Source organism: Myotis daubentonii, chromosome 13 (genome assembly GCF_963259705.1).
Source record: "Myotis daubentonii chromosome 13, mMyoDau2.1, whole genome shotgun sequence".
Lineage (NCBI taxonomy): Eukaryota > Metazoa > Chordata > Mammalia > Chiroptera > Vespertilionidae > Myotis > Myotis daubentonii.
Window position 1 is genome coordinate 19,272,745 of NC_081852.1, and position 17,164 is coordinate 19,289,908.

A 17,164-nucleotide genomic window follows, 5' to 3' on the forward strand; every position below is an offset into this window, starting at 1 on the left:
TACCTTGCTGGCCCAGGCATCTTCATCCCAAGAAGTGAGTTGTAATACACGAATGATCTCATTAATTTCAGCACTCATCTTTTCTACAGTGTAGTTGCGATTTTTCAAAGCTTCTTCTATTCCTTGGCTTTTGGAGTTTTTAGTTGTTACAAAAATCTTCATAGCTGTAAAAAATAAACCAAAGATCAGAAACTGAGGTTGGAATTGAATTTTGCTGTACAACAATATTCACACAAATGTTCCACCCCTTGAACACATGTTTTGGGCTTCTAAGATCTGAAAGGAAGGAAGGAAGGAAGGAAGGAAGGAAGGAAGGAAGGAAGGAAGGAAGGAAGGAAGGAAGGAAGGAAGGAAGGAAGGAAGGAAGGAAGGAAGGAAGGAAGGAAGGAAGGAAGAAAACACTGCAAATCTGCCAATAAAGTTCCAATATCACAACCTTTACTATAATGAAAACTGAAGGTACAAAACATCACCACAACTTGATCAAGGAACTAATTTAACATGCACATGCTGATGACCTATAATCACAAAATACCCAACATCCTTCTAAATCACCTGGCATCCCAGCCCTAGCACGGTCCCCAGCTAACACAAACCTAATGGGACAAGATGAAAACAGTTACTTAAAATTGTAACTAGAGAATGCTGCTGCCTCCAATACTAATGGGAGTTCAGTTTATCTTCCAGGATTTCTCTCAACACATAGCAGAGACCTTCTAACCCCCAACAGTGAAGAAGAAATAATAACAATAGGAAGCAATGGAGGAAAAGCATTTTCTCCTATAAAACAATTAAAATTGTAAAAACAAAGACTAATCAACACTTTATTGAGTTACCCAGCTTAGAAATCCTCTTCCCAACAGCCTGTCTGCTACATCAAACAGTTATTGGCCTCAAAAACATATTTCCATGGAGATTATAAGACTCTAATTACAAAGGTTTGTTTTCTAGTTCATGTGAGGGCTTTTGAACTCTTACGCTCGCATCTCCCTTTTAGCTTCTACTTGAAATGCCAAAGCAGGAAAGCAGTAGCCCGGGGTCACAGTGGCATGCCTCATAAAAAATGTTAAATAAAGCTGCCCTCTGAAAGTTAAACTACCTAACCCACAACTTGACTAAGATAACTTACATAACCTGCTACGTACTAGCTGCTTGACAAGTACAGCTCTCTGTTGCTAGTTTAGAGAAGAGTCACCATGTTGCATTTCTGGACTCTGCCCAATGGGAAGGTGGCCCCAGGTGGCATAGACCACCAGCTCTCTAATGTAAAGAAAAGTTAAATACTTTCTACTAAAAACAAAACAAAACAAAAAAACCCGTGTTAGCCAACAATGAAAAGGCTCTGGTTTACTTCCTTATCGTATAGTGCTCTATAATATCCAATCCATCTCCTAACTGCTTTATTGTAATACAAATAAAGATGTCAAAATCCAAACATCCAAGACTAGAGTTTCTAGAGGAGATTCCACCTCCCAGAAAAAGAGCTTCAGGAGAACAGAACTAGGCAACAGAAAGGGCAGTTTCAAACAAAGGAAGAAAAGAAGGGCATTGGAGAAGAGGAATACTCAGCTACAGCCTTCCGGTAATACCCAATCCATCGGGTCTCATTCTCCCCCAAGCAGAAGGACATACAAATAAGCAGCAAAAGAAAACAACCATCAGAGTCTAGAATATGATAAAATGTTTTCCCCATAAGATAAAGTATAGGCAGAAAATACCTGAAATGAGAACTGGCAGCAACTCTTTCACGGTGTTCATTGAGTTCACCAGCATCACTCGGTGCTCCTGGTGAGTCAGTTCCTGCTGCCTCTCGTCAATCATCTTGGCCATTTTAGTCATTCCTGGGGCATAAGGAATAAGCAGGGTGAGCAGTGAAACAACCCAGAGTCTGGCTTTCTGAGCCTAAATCCACTATGAATTACTATGAAAGCTCACTTATTTAAACAACAGACACTACCGCTGAACTCTAGCGTTTATGGTAGAGAATTTTTTAAGACACTTCTAACTTAATGCAACTTTATTTTTTTCATTAAAAGTAGTTTATTAAATGTAAAACTAAATGTGACATAATTTTCACGTTTGGCAAAAGTACATTCACAAATATAAAAAGGTATTCCAGTGAATAGATATATATTTGTAAAAAATAGAGTCACCAGTTTGCCTGGCTACCACGTATGCAGGTTTCACACCATGCATCTGCCCAGTGTGTCCATGTAGGTAAGAATCTCATGTGAGCCTGGTACTAAGAATCTAGTGACTGAAAAAAATCTTAAGAATTACAATAATGTGTTTTGTTTTCATCTTTATGTTTTTCTGTACTTTCCGATTTGTCCAAAATAAGAATGTAGTACTTTTACAATTAGAAATACAAATATTATAAAAATAATATTAGTGATGACAGCGTTTGGAAGCATCTGGTGTTTTGGAATCAGCCTGCTAGCACTTTCTGTTGACTTCAGGTATTATTTGAAGGTGGTGTGACTCTAAGCTTTGATTTTTCAAGCTGTTCTCAAGATTTCTTAAATAGTTTCACAGCTTTTTAAGGGATACCAAAGGAAGGTGGGAACGGTGGGGTGGAAAAGATGGGATAGCCCCTTCTTCATCCAGGGTAGCTCCATTTTTGTCTTTTATATGTTGGGATTCTGCAGAAGATTTAATTTGAAGGAATGAAACCTTTTTCTGGTGCTATGAGAAAGTTAAAAGAGGACTGCTCTAAAGCCATCTCCTGGTGATCTTTTCAATGATGGCTCAGAGAAATTTTTAACTGCCATAAGCTCTCAGAATGACTGCACCAGAACCTCATGCAAATACTGCTAGTTAAAAATTATTTAACAGCCCTGGCCAGTGTGGCTCAGTTGGTTGGGCATCGTCTTATACACGTAAAGGTTGCCAGTTTGATTCCCAGTCAGGGCACATGCCCAGGTTGTGGGCTCAATCCCAGGTAGGGGGCGTGCAGGAGGCAGCCCATCGATGTTTTACTCTCACATCAATGTTTCTCTCTCTCCCTCTCCCTTTCCCTCTCCCTCTCCCACTCTCTTCCTCTCTCTCTAAAATCAAATTTAAAAATCATTTTATAGAAGATGCAAGAATTTTACAAGTTAAACATCAGATGTGTCTTGTCATTGGTCTCATTCACATTCCAAGAACCTTCAAGTTCATGTTATATGTCTAAAACATCAAAAACTGGTATCTGTTCATGTATTTTGAATATTCAATTCTCAGATGACTAAACAGTCATTTCAAAATGAGATTTAGCCACAGTAGCTCTTCTCTCCTTCTAGGTCTGATTACATTATGTGGCCTTGGGCTAGGGCATGAATTCATAATAGTAGGCGGGCTAATTAGCAAGCTAAGAGGTCATAAAGAGCTTCAGGCCAGCTGGCAGACAGTGAAGGAATGCTGTGTAGTGTGGAACTGAGAGGCCAGGGTTCAGGGTGGCCTTAAGCATTACAGCCATAGAAAAGTATTTCCTACATTCTCCAGCAACATCTGCAATGTCTAGTTTAATTCATTAGACAGGGCCAGGATTTGTAGAAAGCAGATTCAGCTTTCATAGACAATGATATCTACTCAATAGAAGCACAGCATTAACTCCAACAACAAAGTACAGACACCTAAAAGCCTAACGCATCATTACCTATCTTTTGCAAAAAATAGGGTGGAGTGCCTTTTCCTCTTGATCAAACATGGACAATCCATAAAAATGTTAATATAAAAATTGGATATGACTAACCTGGTCCAAGGTTCTTTGTGTAAGTGACCAAATCTTCCATAGTTTCTACCACCTCTGCCACTGTAAGATATTCCAAAATTCCTTTGCAAACTCTAATAATTTTACGAACCTGGAAATATATTTCAGAGTAGTCAACTGAGTGAACAATTAAGTAGAAAACAATAGTCATTCAGATGTGTAGCCATTCAACATTTTCTCATTCTAAACAAGCATCAATCCTCCATTATTATCTTTGAGGCAAGGCTTCTGTCTGAAAGAAATCTGCATGAGCCTAAGATTGCCTACCTCAGCCTCATCGAAGGTGAGGAGCAGGTCCGATGTGCCGGAGAGGATGCCTCTCGACCCATCAATTAAATAATCTCGAGCAGGCACTGAGTAAGGGTCTGACTGAAGCATCTGGGATGCCTGGACAAGCTTGGTGCAAGCATTTTCAACCCTGTGGGAAGGAATAGGGAGTCAGAATGAAACAGAAGAATATCACGTGTAAATACAAAGAATATAAATGGATATAAATTCACATTTTTTTTCCACTTGGAAAATAGCCAAGACTATTTTATAATAGAAGTTTTTAGCTTACATATACATTAAGTGCAGCACAATCATTCATTTATTATTCACTATACTAATTAAGCCTGGTTTTTTATATTTCCTGGCAACAAAAAATGATGAGAAAATGTTTCAGACCTTTTACTTCAGGTTGCTATATCTCTGTATCTCCTTTGTTTCCTTATTCCTCACCTATACACACTGCCAGTAAAAGACACTGCACCAAGAGCTGAAATCCTTGACAACAGTTTCAGATTTAGCATCTTAAAAAAAATTTTTCAAAGCACTGTGTTAAGTGAAATTTAATAATCAGAAAAGCAAAGGAATAGGAGAAAACACAAAGGAAAATTATGAGGCGATGCATAAATTTCTCATTCATCTAGCTATATGGATTTGTTTGACAAATCCACTGGGCTGTTTGAAAACAGTTCTAAAAAACTATGTTGTTAATTAAAATGTCATTGCCCTAGCTGGTTTGGCTCAGTGGATAGAGCGTCAGCCTGTGGACTAAAGGGTCCCAGGTTCGATTCGGTTAAGAACACATGCCAGGTTGCGGACTCGATCCCCAGTAGAGGACATGCAGGAGACAGCCAATCAATGATTCTCTCTCATTATTGATGTTTCTATCTCTCTCTCCCTCTCCCGTCCTCTCTGAAATCAATAAAAATATATTTAAAACATAAAATAAAATGTCATTGACATTAATACCTGAACCAGTTTTTAATAGCTTAATATTAATATAGTTTAATAATATAGATGATCTCATCAGGCAAACGTAGGGTGTTTTTTGGGGGGGGGAGAAGGGGTTCAATTAAAAGAAGAACCCAAAGTACATAAACCAAGTATTTTCCTTGACCCTCATGTACTACTAAAATGTATTCATTCATTCACCCATCCATTCAGAGTTGAAAAGGATCTGATAGATCATCTCTTCTAATCTCATATCCAATAAACCCATTATGTTATCATTTTACAACTTAAAAAGATATGGAACAAGTCTCTTAAAATTAAAATATTTAGTCAAAATTATACATTCCTTTTTTAAAATATTTTTTTATTAATTTCAGAGAGGATGGAAGAGGGAGAGAGAAATAGAAACATCCATTATGAGAGAGAATCATTGATTGGCTGCCTCCTGCACGCTCCCCACTGGGGATCAAGCTCACAACCTGAGCATGTGCCCTTGACCGGAATCAAACCTGGGACCCTTTGGTCTGCAGGTTGACGCTCTACCCACTGAGCCAAACCGGTTAGGGCAAAATTATACATTCTTATTTGAAAACATAGAAAATGTGACATGCAAATAAAAGCTCACTCACAGTGTTGTCTTGAGGATCAAATGAAATCAATGAAATTCCACAAGTATAAAAATAATAAATTAAACCAACACATGAATGTCAACTAAATAAAAAGCATTGATCGCTTCTCGGCCTTTTGGCTAAGATTAAGTGTAGTATCTGTTCTTATCAGTTTAAATAAAAAGCATTGAGCTATGGACTCTATAGGTATGCATATTAAAGATACAAAAAACACTATTCTGACTCTCAAAAATGCATACTTTACTAAGCTAAGTCACAAACATTAGAGCCATGAGGCAGTACGTAATAAAGATCAGTGAATTGAGGTGGCTTTTAAATCACTTTTAGAGAGAACTGGTTGTTTACTGTTCCTCTTTCATTTTTAAATTAAAATGTTTAGTAATTTTAAATTACCTAATAGGTATGTTTACATAACACAAACACATATATAAAAATAAAAGGGCATACAGTGAAAAATCTTCCCTCCACTATCTAATCTCCTAAGCATTCTAATTCCATCTACTTGCAACCAATATTAAGAGTTTTCTCTGTATTCTCCAAAAAAAAGATACTTTATGCATACAGAAACAAAAATATAGGCACCCACCTTTTTTACACAAACAATATTATACTATACAAACTCTCTGCAGTGGACATGTTTGTATAAAAATACATAAAAAGCCTCCTCATTCTTTTATACAGCTATATAACTAGCCCATAATTTGTTAGCCTACTGCAATGAATCTCCTTGAATACATATCATTTTTAAATATATAGATCTATAGTAGACAGTCTAGAAATAGAATCACTAAGTCAAAAGTATAGACTTTTAGTTTTGACAAATGCCATATTGCCATCCACAGACGTTATTAATTTACATTCCTAGCACAGTGGATTAGAGTGCCTGTTTCCTCACAGTTTCAGTCACATAGTGTGTAATAAAAACAATGTATCCTCATCAATATGCAAGACCAAAATAGAATCTCAATATAAATTCACATAACACATAATTTGTCGTTTTAAAGGGTACAAGTCAGTGGCATTGAGTGTATTCACAATGTTGAATAACCACACCTCTCTCTTGTGTCAAAACTTTTTCATCCCCTCAGAAAAACACTCTGTGCCCATGAAGTCAGAGATTTTAAACCAATATGCTGCAGCACACCGGTGTGCTACAAGAATTTTAAAACATGCAATACCTGACTATTTAGTCAGGGGCACTGACCTCTTTTCCCTTAGATTGTCAAAAAAACAAAACAAAAACAAAAAACAGCCAACACAACTGTCATCTGGTGTGAATGAATCAAAATTATACCTTTTTTTTGGTCAGATCAGCAAGAATAAAATATATCTCTTTTGGTGTGCCACAGAATTTTAGTAATTAATTTATGTGTGCCAAGAGATTAAAAAAAAAAAAAAAGGTTGAAAATTGCTGCATTAAGTAATGAAGATAAGAATAACAACAAACTTCTCTTTGAAAATAATGCAAGCCAGAAGACAGTGGAGCAAAGTACTCAAAGAGGAACTCTGTCAAAATCTATACCCAAAGAAAATATATTTCAAAGTTTAATGTGAAATAAAAACTTTTTCAGATATACAAAAGCTGGAAGAATTCATCACTAGCAGACTTGAACTATAAGAAATGTTAAAGGAAGTCCTTCAGGAAGAAGAAAAAGTATGCCGGATGGAAATTTGGATTTACAGGAAAAAAAAAAAAAACGAGCACAAAGTGGTAACTATGTGGGTAAATAGAAAAATACTTTTTTTCCTTACTCTTTAAATATCTTTAAGAGATAATTGACTGAAGCAAGAACTTTAAAAAACATAAAGTTTAGCCGAAACCGGTTTGGCTCAGTGGATAGAGCGTCGGCCTGCGGACTGAAGGGTCCCAGGTTCGATTCCGGTCAAGGGCATGTACCTTGGTTGCGGGCACATCCCCAGTGGGGAGTGTGCAGGAGGCAGCTGGTCGATGTTTCTCTCTCATCGATGTTTCTAACTCTCTATCTCTCTCCTTTCCTCTCTGTAAAACCTCAATAAAATAAAATAAAATAAATTAAAAATAAAAAAAAACATAAAGTTTAAAAAAGTAAATTCGGTTTGGCATTCAAGGACTGGCTTCGACAATGATTATGGCAGATGTTTTCTATAAATTAATGAGAGAAATTTACATGAAAACATTTTTAACACATGTTTATAGTATACAATATGGCAGAAAATATGTTTTATAACTAAAGTTATGATTTAAAAATGTTTAAATGAAAACTTTTAAAATATTCCAGAGAAGCATTTCAAAAGTCCTTTAAGAATAGCCAACCACTCATTAAAGACCACTAGCTGGCGAGCACTTATCTGTTGCTTCAAGGTTTTTTTATAGCCATTCCAACTGAAACACCTCTCTCTCCCTTCTTCTACTTGACTAACCCCTACTTGTTCTTTTAGACTCCACTTTGAAAGGCCTCATACTTGAGGAAACTATCCTAAATCTATGAGTACCTCTCTTATGTGCTCTCATGAGACATATCATACCCTCTCAGTTTAATTTTCACTATCTCCCACAAGACTATAAGTTTAGCAGGGCAAGGACCTTGTCTATCTTGTTCCTTAATAGACTACAATGCCTGACACATAATAAATGCTCAATAAATACTTAAATGAAAGAGTGAATTTTCAGCGGTTACAGGCAATCATGAAATCACCTGGCCCATAGAAATTAACTTTAAAAAGTAACAAACTTGATTTTATTTCCAGGTAACAGGAATCTTGATGAAATTATAGCAAACATAAGCATCATAGAATGCAACTGTTGCACTACACCTATTTGTAAGGATCTAGTCCAGGGGTGGGCAAACTTTTTGACTCGAGGGCCACAATGGGTTCTTAAACTGGACCGGAGGGCCGGAACAAAAGCATGGATGGAGTGTTTGTGTGAACTAATATAAATTCAAAGTAAACATCATTACATAAAAGGGTACAGTCTTTTTTTTTTTAGTTTTATTCATTTCAAACGGGCTGGATTCAGCCCGCGGGCCGTAGTTTGCCCACGGCTGATCTAGTCACTGCATAAGTGTTTCAAATTTGGGGAAAAACAAAAAATAAGTAGTCATCATAGAGAAAGGAAACAACAAAGAAAGATGAAAGCTTTGCAGGAATCAATTTGATTCTCCTCTAATGGTTCCCTTGTGTGATAAAATGATAGGGCCAAAATAGACACTGCACCATTTTTTCCCTATAATAAGACATCTGATCTGTACATTAAAATTTAATGGCATTCATAAAAGCCAAACAAATCCCACCATGACTAACCAGTAGTCAGAAACAGGAAGGAGTCTGTGTTGTCTGTGGAAAATGAGATTTTATATAAACACTAAAGCTGCCTCACTTCTTAAAGTGATATTCTGCTTTTTAACACAAATCTGAATTTTTTAAAAATCATTTTAAAGACTGACAGCAGGGCTAAGATCCGTTTCCTAAATAATTATATATCTTGACTAGGCTTCCCTCTGCCTTTGAATCTTCAACTAAAATTAATAGAAAATTCTTATGGTTTAGATCAATGGACCAAAGACAGCCTCATGGGACCCGAAATATGCTCACTCATAATCCACTAATCCATTCTTCCAAGAATTACCACATGGTATAACTTGATACAATTTAAGAGATGTAAAGGTTCCAAATTCAGTTCCATGTGACTTCAATGATCACCCATCAAAAAACAACCTTATGCTAAATTTTTTATTTAAGAAAAACAAGGGGAAAAGCAAATCCACAGCCGTAACCGGTTTGGCTCAGTGGATAGCGTCGGCCTACGGACTGAAGGGTCCCGGGTTGGATTCCGGTCAAGGGCATGTACCTTGCTTTCGGGCATATCCCCAGTGGGGGGTGTGCAGGAGGCAGCTGATCGATGTTTCCCTCTCATCGATGTTTCTAACTCTCTATCCCTCTCCCTTCCTCTCTGTAAAAAATCAATAAAATATATTTTTTTAAAAAATTAAAAACAGAAAACAAATCTACAGATGATAAAGATTGCCACAAGTCATTTTATTTTAAAAGGAGAAGGTCAGAAGAAGTAGCCAGGTCTTTTTAAAAAATATATCTGTACTGATTTCAGAGAGGAAGGGAGAGGGAGAGAGCGAGAGAAACATCAATGATGAGAGAGAATCATCAATCAGTCACCTCCTGCATGCCCCACACTGGGGTTCTAGCCCACAACCTGGGCATATGGCCTGACAGGGAATCCAACTGTGACCTCCTGGTTTGTAGGTCGACGCTCAACCACTGAGCCATACTGGCCAGGCCGCCACAAGTCATTTTTAAACATTCTTCTAGACTGCATCGAGAAATAAGTTACTAATTTTAAATTCATTTAGTTTAATCCTTTCATATATATTTTTTTAAATATATATTCTATTGATTTTTTACAGAGAGGAAGGGAGAGGGATAGAGAGTTAGAAACATCGATCAGCTGCCTCCTGCACACTCCCTACTGGGGATGTGCCCGCAACCATGCCCTTGACCAGAATCGAACCCGGGACCCTGAGTCCGCAGGCTAACACTCTATCCACTGAGCCAAACCAGTTAGGGCCCTTTCATGTATTTGTTCATCTAACATATCGAGCACATACTACATGTTATGAGTCCTGGAAATAGATTTTTTTAGGTCCCTAGCTTTAAGGGGTTACCACCTTAGGCAGAGACGTACATGTAAACAAATACAAATTAGTATTTAGAAGTATATTCAGCATGTGTTGAAGGAACATAAAAGTGAGAGTAGTATTTTTACCTGAAAGATTAGGAAAGCTGTGATGGAGAAGGTGAAGAGAGCACTGCTCCTGCCCTCAGAAGCTCAGACCTACTTATAAACATGATTCTCTTCACAGCATCTCTTTGAGTTATTTTTCCAATGGAATAATATTTTTTCTCTCTCTTTCTCTCCCCTCCCACCTCTCCCCCCGCCCCGTTCCCTCCCTCCGTCCCACCTTCCCCCCCAACACAAGAGTCCTTTCTATAAAAAAGTAACACATGCATTAGTAATGGTCCTGGCTTAACAAAGGAGAGTAGTCTACTATCTCAATATACAGGTAACTCACCTTGAAGCCAAACTATCTCAGTCTGCTTCTGTAAATATCAATCAGCATATCCCAGCTCACGGATTTAGTCAAGTAAAGGAGAGAGCTTTGGACAAAATAATATAAAGGAGACAGTCTCATGGACCTATTTAGATATATACTGCTCCATAATTTAAATCTGAAAAGCTGCCCTAGCTAGTTTGGCTCAGTGGATAGAGCATCAGCCTGTGAACCAAAGGGTCCTAGGTTCAATTCCGGTCAAGAGCACATACCTTAGTTGCAGGCTCCTCCCCAGCCCGGCCCTTGGTCAGGGCGCATGCAGGAGGCAACCAATCAATGTATTTCTCTCACATCAATGTTTCTCTCTGTCTTTCTCTTTTCCACTCTTCCTAAAAATCAATGGAAAAATATCCTCGGATGAGGATTAATCAATCAATCAATCAATCAATCTGAAAAACTTTCTGAAACAGTCAACAAGTTAATACTTTCACCCCACCCCCCAAAATATGTTGGGGGTGGGAGTAACTATCCTATATCAAATTCCCTCTATTAATAAAACCTAACCCTAGACATTTGGGTTATAAATACTATCTCACGCACACAAAAAAAAAAAAAATTCTGTTAGCGAAAGACCGGTGTACTATGGAATAGAACACCTGAAAATCTGATTTCATGGACATCAGGTTCCCTGGAGCACACCCAAAGCAGCAGGGGTTTACATCTTGGGACCTGTCATTTCAAGAGAGATGGTCAGGCCACAAGCATATCCTACACACAAGGCCCAGACAACACCTGGGAGACTGGAAGTAAACAGGCAGAAGAAGAAAGAGAACCCAATTGGCTGGAAGGTGAGGCTTTCCCCACTGTAGCCACTGAACCCAGCACCATTACCTCTTTTTTGTTTGTTTGTTTTTAAAGAGAGAGAGGGAGGAAGGTGTGGGGGGGAGGGCGGGGGGGCACATCAATTTTCTATTCCACCCATTTATGCATTCATTAGTTGATTCTTGTATGTGCCCTGACTGGGGACCCAAACCGTAATGTTGGCCTATTAGGACGATGCTCTAATCAACTGAGCTACCAGGCAAGGGCTGCACCTGCATTTCTAACCAGGCTGGCCCTGGCATAATTATTGGGCAGGCAAACTTGACTGTAAGGTCTAATCCTGCTCTCTCCATAACCTTGTTGAGACTTCCCTTCCCATCTGGACAGGGTCTCTCATAGATCAAGAGAAGCCCAGACCACTTACAAGTTTGCAAAGCCCATCATATTGAAAAATGAAGTGCCAAGCCCAGCTGGTGTTGTTCAATGGTTGAGCATCAACCCATGAACCAGGAGGTCACAGTTTGATTACCAGTCAGGGCATATGCCCAGGTTGTGGGCTCAATCCCCAGTAGGGGGAGTGCAGAAGGCAGCCGATCAATGATTCTCTCTCATCATTGATGTTTCTATCTCTCTCTCCTTTCCCTTCATCTCTCTGAAATCAATAAAAACATATCTTTAAAAAAAATGAAGTGCCAAAACAGGTCACAAATATCAGTGGTTCTCAACCTTGGCTGCACATTAGAATCACCTGGGAACCTTTTTAAAATCCTGATTTCTGGGCCTCATCCTCTGGAAATTCTGTTTCTTTGTTACTAATGTGTGGCCTCACCCCATAACAAACAGAATTTCCCGAGGATGAGGCCCAGAAATCAGGATTTTAAAAAGATTCCCAGTGATTCTAATGTGCAGCCAAGGTTGAGAACCACTGCAAATATGATGGTGTGTATAAGTGTTTACATTTAATCATTTTAATGGCATAATAAACATCTTCTTTCAAGACACTCTTTTTCTCTATGACTTTATTAAAGTCCAGGCCCTACTTAAATATTATGCCTGAGAGAGGCCAGGGGATGAGGGGAAGGGCAGGCCTTCAAACCTGCCCTTTACTTAGAATCTACCATCAGCCAAAGGTCTGATAAGTGAAAATGACTCCTGAAGCCTCAAAAATTCTCCCTTCACTAAGTATTTAAGTATTTAAATTGTTAACGTGAGGAATGAGCTCTAGTAAAATTTCCAGCATCAGCAACTGCTTTCCAGCTTCCCTCTAACAGGAAGTCCTGCCTCTATGGGGAGTACCGGAACCCAGAGTGCAATCCATTCATTCTATCCTCAGATCTTACCATGTTTATACATGGGATTAAAAAGGTAATAATAACAATATATGTGAAGATGTCAAAAGACTAGAGAGATATGTAAAAATAAAGTGTTGTTTTTTAATATACTTGCCTTTTGGCACAAATTTTACTTTAAAATAGCTAAAGTAAATTCACTCTGTGGTATCCCAGTGCTGGTCAATGTGCTTTGCTCCTGGTGTTGCCATTTTGAAAAAGGCCAAGGATCCTCAGCCATTAGTCACCTAGAAACCTGAGTGAAGGCCACAAGCAGTCACAGTGTTTAGGAGGGAGTCAGGAACACAGAGTACCATGACCCACTTTAATCTGGTGCCAAGCAGCAAGTGCAAAGCACCAACTCCATGTGCACACTGTGATAACACCAAAACGTGCTGCTCCAACTCCATGTTCCTAGATTTAAGATCCTACAGGCCTCATCCACAAATAATTTCTTACCCTGTCCTAACTCGGTGATACTATAGGACTCTGCTTTTCAAACCCAAAACCAAAATTAAAAAGCACAATGACTCATTCTGAAAACAGTCGAAACCCTTTAAGGGCAATGCTAGGACATGTCCATTTGAGATCACAAACCTAAAACAAACACAAACAATACAGGCTCACTAAATTCTTTATTTCAGATGACGTTAGAAGATTATGCAGCCAGTGAAACAAAACAAGATTCTGCCTGAGCCAAGAGATACCTAAAGGTAAATAGCATGCTGGGAAGGAGAGAGTTTAAAGTGTCACTGCTGCCCAAAGCTATATGCTCCTCAAGTCTTAGTAGGCAGCTTATTTGAAAGGTAGAGTATGAGTCACAACCTTTGAATCCTTCAAATCCTTAATGACTAGTCCTAGTCTTTGTTCCTACTTCCTTTACCTCCTGTTCAAATCTGGCATCTGTAAAGGAAAAAGGTTCAATCTGCTACCTACATGTCCATTGGCAACTATGGTCTCCCTCCACCTCCTGCTAGGATTATTACAGCAGAAGCAGGAGCATATAAACAAGCATGTTTTACAGATGCCAGTACTTTTCAAATGTATGTTGATGCTATTGTGCTTAATAAAAATAAAAATTTATTTTAAAACATTACAAATTCATTGCATCTTTTGTTCTTAAACATTCTTAATCAACTAATAATAAAAAACTAGGATGTGGATCAAAAAAACAATCTGGAGATACAAGTAAGCTAACATCAATCAACAGTCAGTCATTCTAAAAAAAGAATAATAAACAACAAAATAATTAACACAATTTAGGATCCAGGAAAATCACAAACTTATAACCACTTATTGCTTTGAAATATGTTTAAAACTGAAAATTACATGAAAAATGAACAAATCTACAATTATTATAGATTTCAATATATGTCAATCATAAACTGAGAGTTCAAACAGCCAAAATGGTAAGTCTATGAATGCTTGATAAGTAATATTTATATGCTGACCTAATTAATATTAAAAGAACCCTATACCCAAAAGCAAAAAAGATTTCACTTTCTTTTCAAGCACATATAGAACATTTATCATAATGGACAACTTATTATGTTGCAAAGTAATTTCCAAGAGTTTCTCTTATACCAACTATTGCCTTTTGAGCACAATGCAATTAAATTAGAAGAATAACAATAAAAAGATAGTAAAAATAATTTTGAAATCTTTATAAAACACTCCTAAATAATGCATATGGTTAAAGAGGAATTTGCAATCAAAATTAAAAAATATTTAGGGCTGAACAACTATTAAATTACTTATAGCTGTTTCCAAACATGTAGGATTCAGAGCAAAATTAAGAACTTAAAATATATGTTTTTTTAAAAGTATATTTTTATTGATTTCAGAGAGGAAGGGAGAGGGAGGGAAAGAGATAGAAACATCAATGATGAGAGAGAATCATTGATTGGCTGCCTCCTGCATGCCCCCTACTGGGGACCAAGCCCACAACTTGGGCATGTGCCCTTGACCGGATCAAACCTGGGACCCTTAATCCACAGGCCAACGCTCTATCCACTGAGCCAAACCAGCTAGCGCTAAAATATATTTATTTAAAAACAAGAAAGACTGAACATAAAGCTTGAAATATTGAAATATCCTATATAATAAAAGGCCAATATGCAAATTAACTGAACAGTGGAACAACCAGTCACCATGACGCATACTGACCACCAGGGGGCAGACACTCAACGCAGGAGCTGCCCCCTGGTGGTCAGTGAGCTCCCACAGGGGGAGCGCTGCTAAGCCAGAAGCCAGGCTCACGGCTGGCAAGCACAGCGGCTGTGGAGGGAGCCTCTCCCACCTCCGTAGCAGCACTAAGGGCTCCCGAACTGTGAGAGGGCGCAGGCCGGGCTGAGGGCCCCCCCCCCCCGAGTGCATGAATTTCGTGCCCTGGGCCTCTAGTTATAAGAAGAGATTGTTATAATAAAGAGTGAAAAAAGAGTCTTAGCAACTGGAATGAGCACCAACCTGGGAGTCAGATAGCTCAAGGTTTGAATCCTACATCTGCCATTTATGTACTGCGTAACTTTTAACAAGTTACTGAGCTTCTCTGAGTCTTAGCTTACTCATCTCCAAGATAAAGTAGATAAAATAACACAATGCAAAATACCCAGCTCATAAAAAGTATTCAAGAAATGGAGCTAATTTTACAAGTTTTTGGTTTTGTTGGTTTGTTTGTTTGTTGTTTCTAAAAAGGAAAGAACAGTAAAGATTTTCAATAGATGTGAAAAAAATTTAAATCTTGAGAACTTCTTCATTTGGGACTGGATCTACGTCAAGGTAATAATTAAAGAAATACTTGTGGTTTAATTTAAGTGTCTCTTCATTTTTGCAGGGTAAGGCTGGGGCAGCAATTACCTCAATCTTAGATATATAAAACCCTAATATGCAAATAGATGGAATGGCAGAACAACCAAACAACCGGTCACTATGACGCGTGCTGACCACCAAGAAACGCGTGCGCAACATGGCGGGCGTCAGCCGTGGCAGGATGGTGTAGCAGGTGAGCTGGTCGCTGTCATTGGGGCAAGCCTCTGGTGGTTACTGAAAATTCTTTGCTCCTGTGCACCGCGGTCCCGCCCAGAGCTTGCACCTGCGGCCAGCCCCAATAGCTTGGCGCCATCAGTGGATGCAAGTGGCAGCTGCTGGCCCCAATTGCCCCTCAGGGACTCTCCACCTCCCCATGTTCCTGAGGGGTGATCGGGGCTGGCAGCCGCCTCTCGCATCCACTGCTGGTGATGGCCCTGCTCACACCCACTGCCGGCACCCGCAGCCAGTCCCGATCACCCCTGAGGACTTTTCCACCTCCCCCTCCTCCTGAGGGGCGATCAGGGAAGAAGCCACCACTCACACCCACTGACAGTGCCGACCTCAATCGTTCTGCACCATCAGCATGTGCAAGTGGGTCCTGCGCCGGCAGTACCAGCATGTGGGAGCGGCGGCGGCAGGAGCGGGGCTGCCAGCAGACAGGGGACCAGGGGTCACGGTGGGAGGGACCAGGTGGGGGTGTGGAGGATGGGCCGAGATACGTCTCTGTGCCTACCACAACCTCACAGCCCACAGTTCCTTTCAAGGTGCACAAATTTGTGCACTGGGCCCCTAGTTCATCTATAAAATAAAACAGTTGGATTAAATAATCGCTATAATCCCTTTTCACTTTAAAATGTTATGACTTTGGCCTGGATGGTATGGCTCAGCAGTTGAGCATCGACCTATGAACCAGGAGGTCACAGTTCGATTCCTGGTCAGGGCACATGCCTGCATTGTGGGCTCAATCCCCAGTAGGGGCATGCAGGAGATTTTCTCTTATCATTTATGTTACTATCTCTCTCTCCTTCTCCCTTCCTCTCTGAAATCAATAAAAATACTTTTTTTAAAGAAGAAGAAGAAGAAGAAGAAGAAGAAGAAGAAGAAGAAGAAGAAGAAGAAGAAGAAAAACCCCATCATTTAAGAAAATAAAATAAAATGTTACGACTTTGGGCCCCGGCAGGGTAGCCTAGTTGGTTAGAGCATCGTCATAATACACCAAGGTTGTGGGTTCAATTCCCAGTCAGGGCACATACAAGCAACCAATGAATGCATAAATGAGTGGAACAACAAATCAATGTTTCTCTTGCTCTCCTCTCTCTCACTCTCTCTCTCTCAAATCAATAATTTTTTAAAAAAATTTTTAATGTTATGATTTTAACTTCTTTACAGTTTAAGAGTTGCAAGACACTGCAGTACATCACTAAGTATATCTGTAACTAGAGGCCCGATGCACGAAATTCGTGCAAGAGTAGGCCTTCCTTCCCCCGGCTGCCAGCAGCAGCTTCCCTCTGACACCCGAGACCTGGGCTTCCCTCGCAGCCCCGGCTTCGTGCGGAAGGTTGT

At 39.3% G+C, this 17,164-nt stretch overlaps 1 protein-coding gene and 1 pseudogene across 2 annotated transcripts in view; one reads left to right on the plus strand and one right to left on the minus strand.

Moving 5' to 3' along the window:
- Positions 1 to 17,164, minus strand: part of VCL (vinculin) — a 113,825-nt gene that overhangs the window by 40,704 nt on the left and 55,957 nt on the right. For both annotated transcript variants that reach the window (XM_059662303.1, XM_059662304.1), the window contains exons 3-6: positions 4,019 to 4,169; positions 3,734 to 3,842; positions 1,719 to 1,841; positions 4 to 164 (exon numbers count right to left, since the gene is read on the minus strand). In XM_059662303.1, the coding sequence (XP_059518286.1) occupies positions 4 to 164; positions 1,719 to 1,841; positions 3,734 to 3,842; positions 4,019 to 4,169 (544 nt within the window). The remainder of the gene's footprint in view (positions 1 to 3; positions 165 to 1,718; positions 1,842 to 3,733; positions 3,843 to 4,018; positions 4,170 to 17,164) is intronic.
- Positions 5,698 to 5,815, plus strand: LOC132215063 (U2 spliceosomal RNA; annotated as a pseudogene).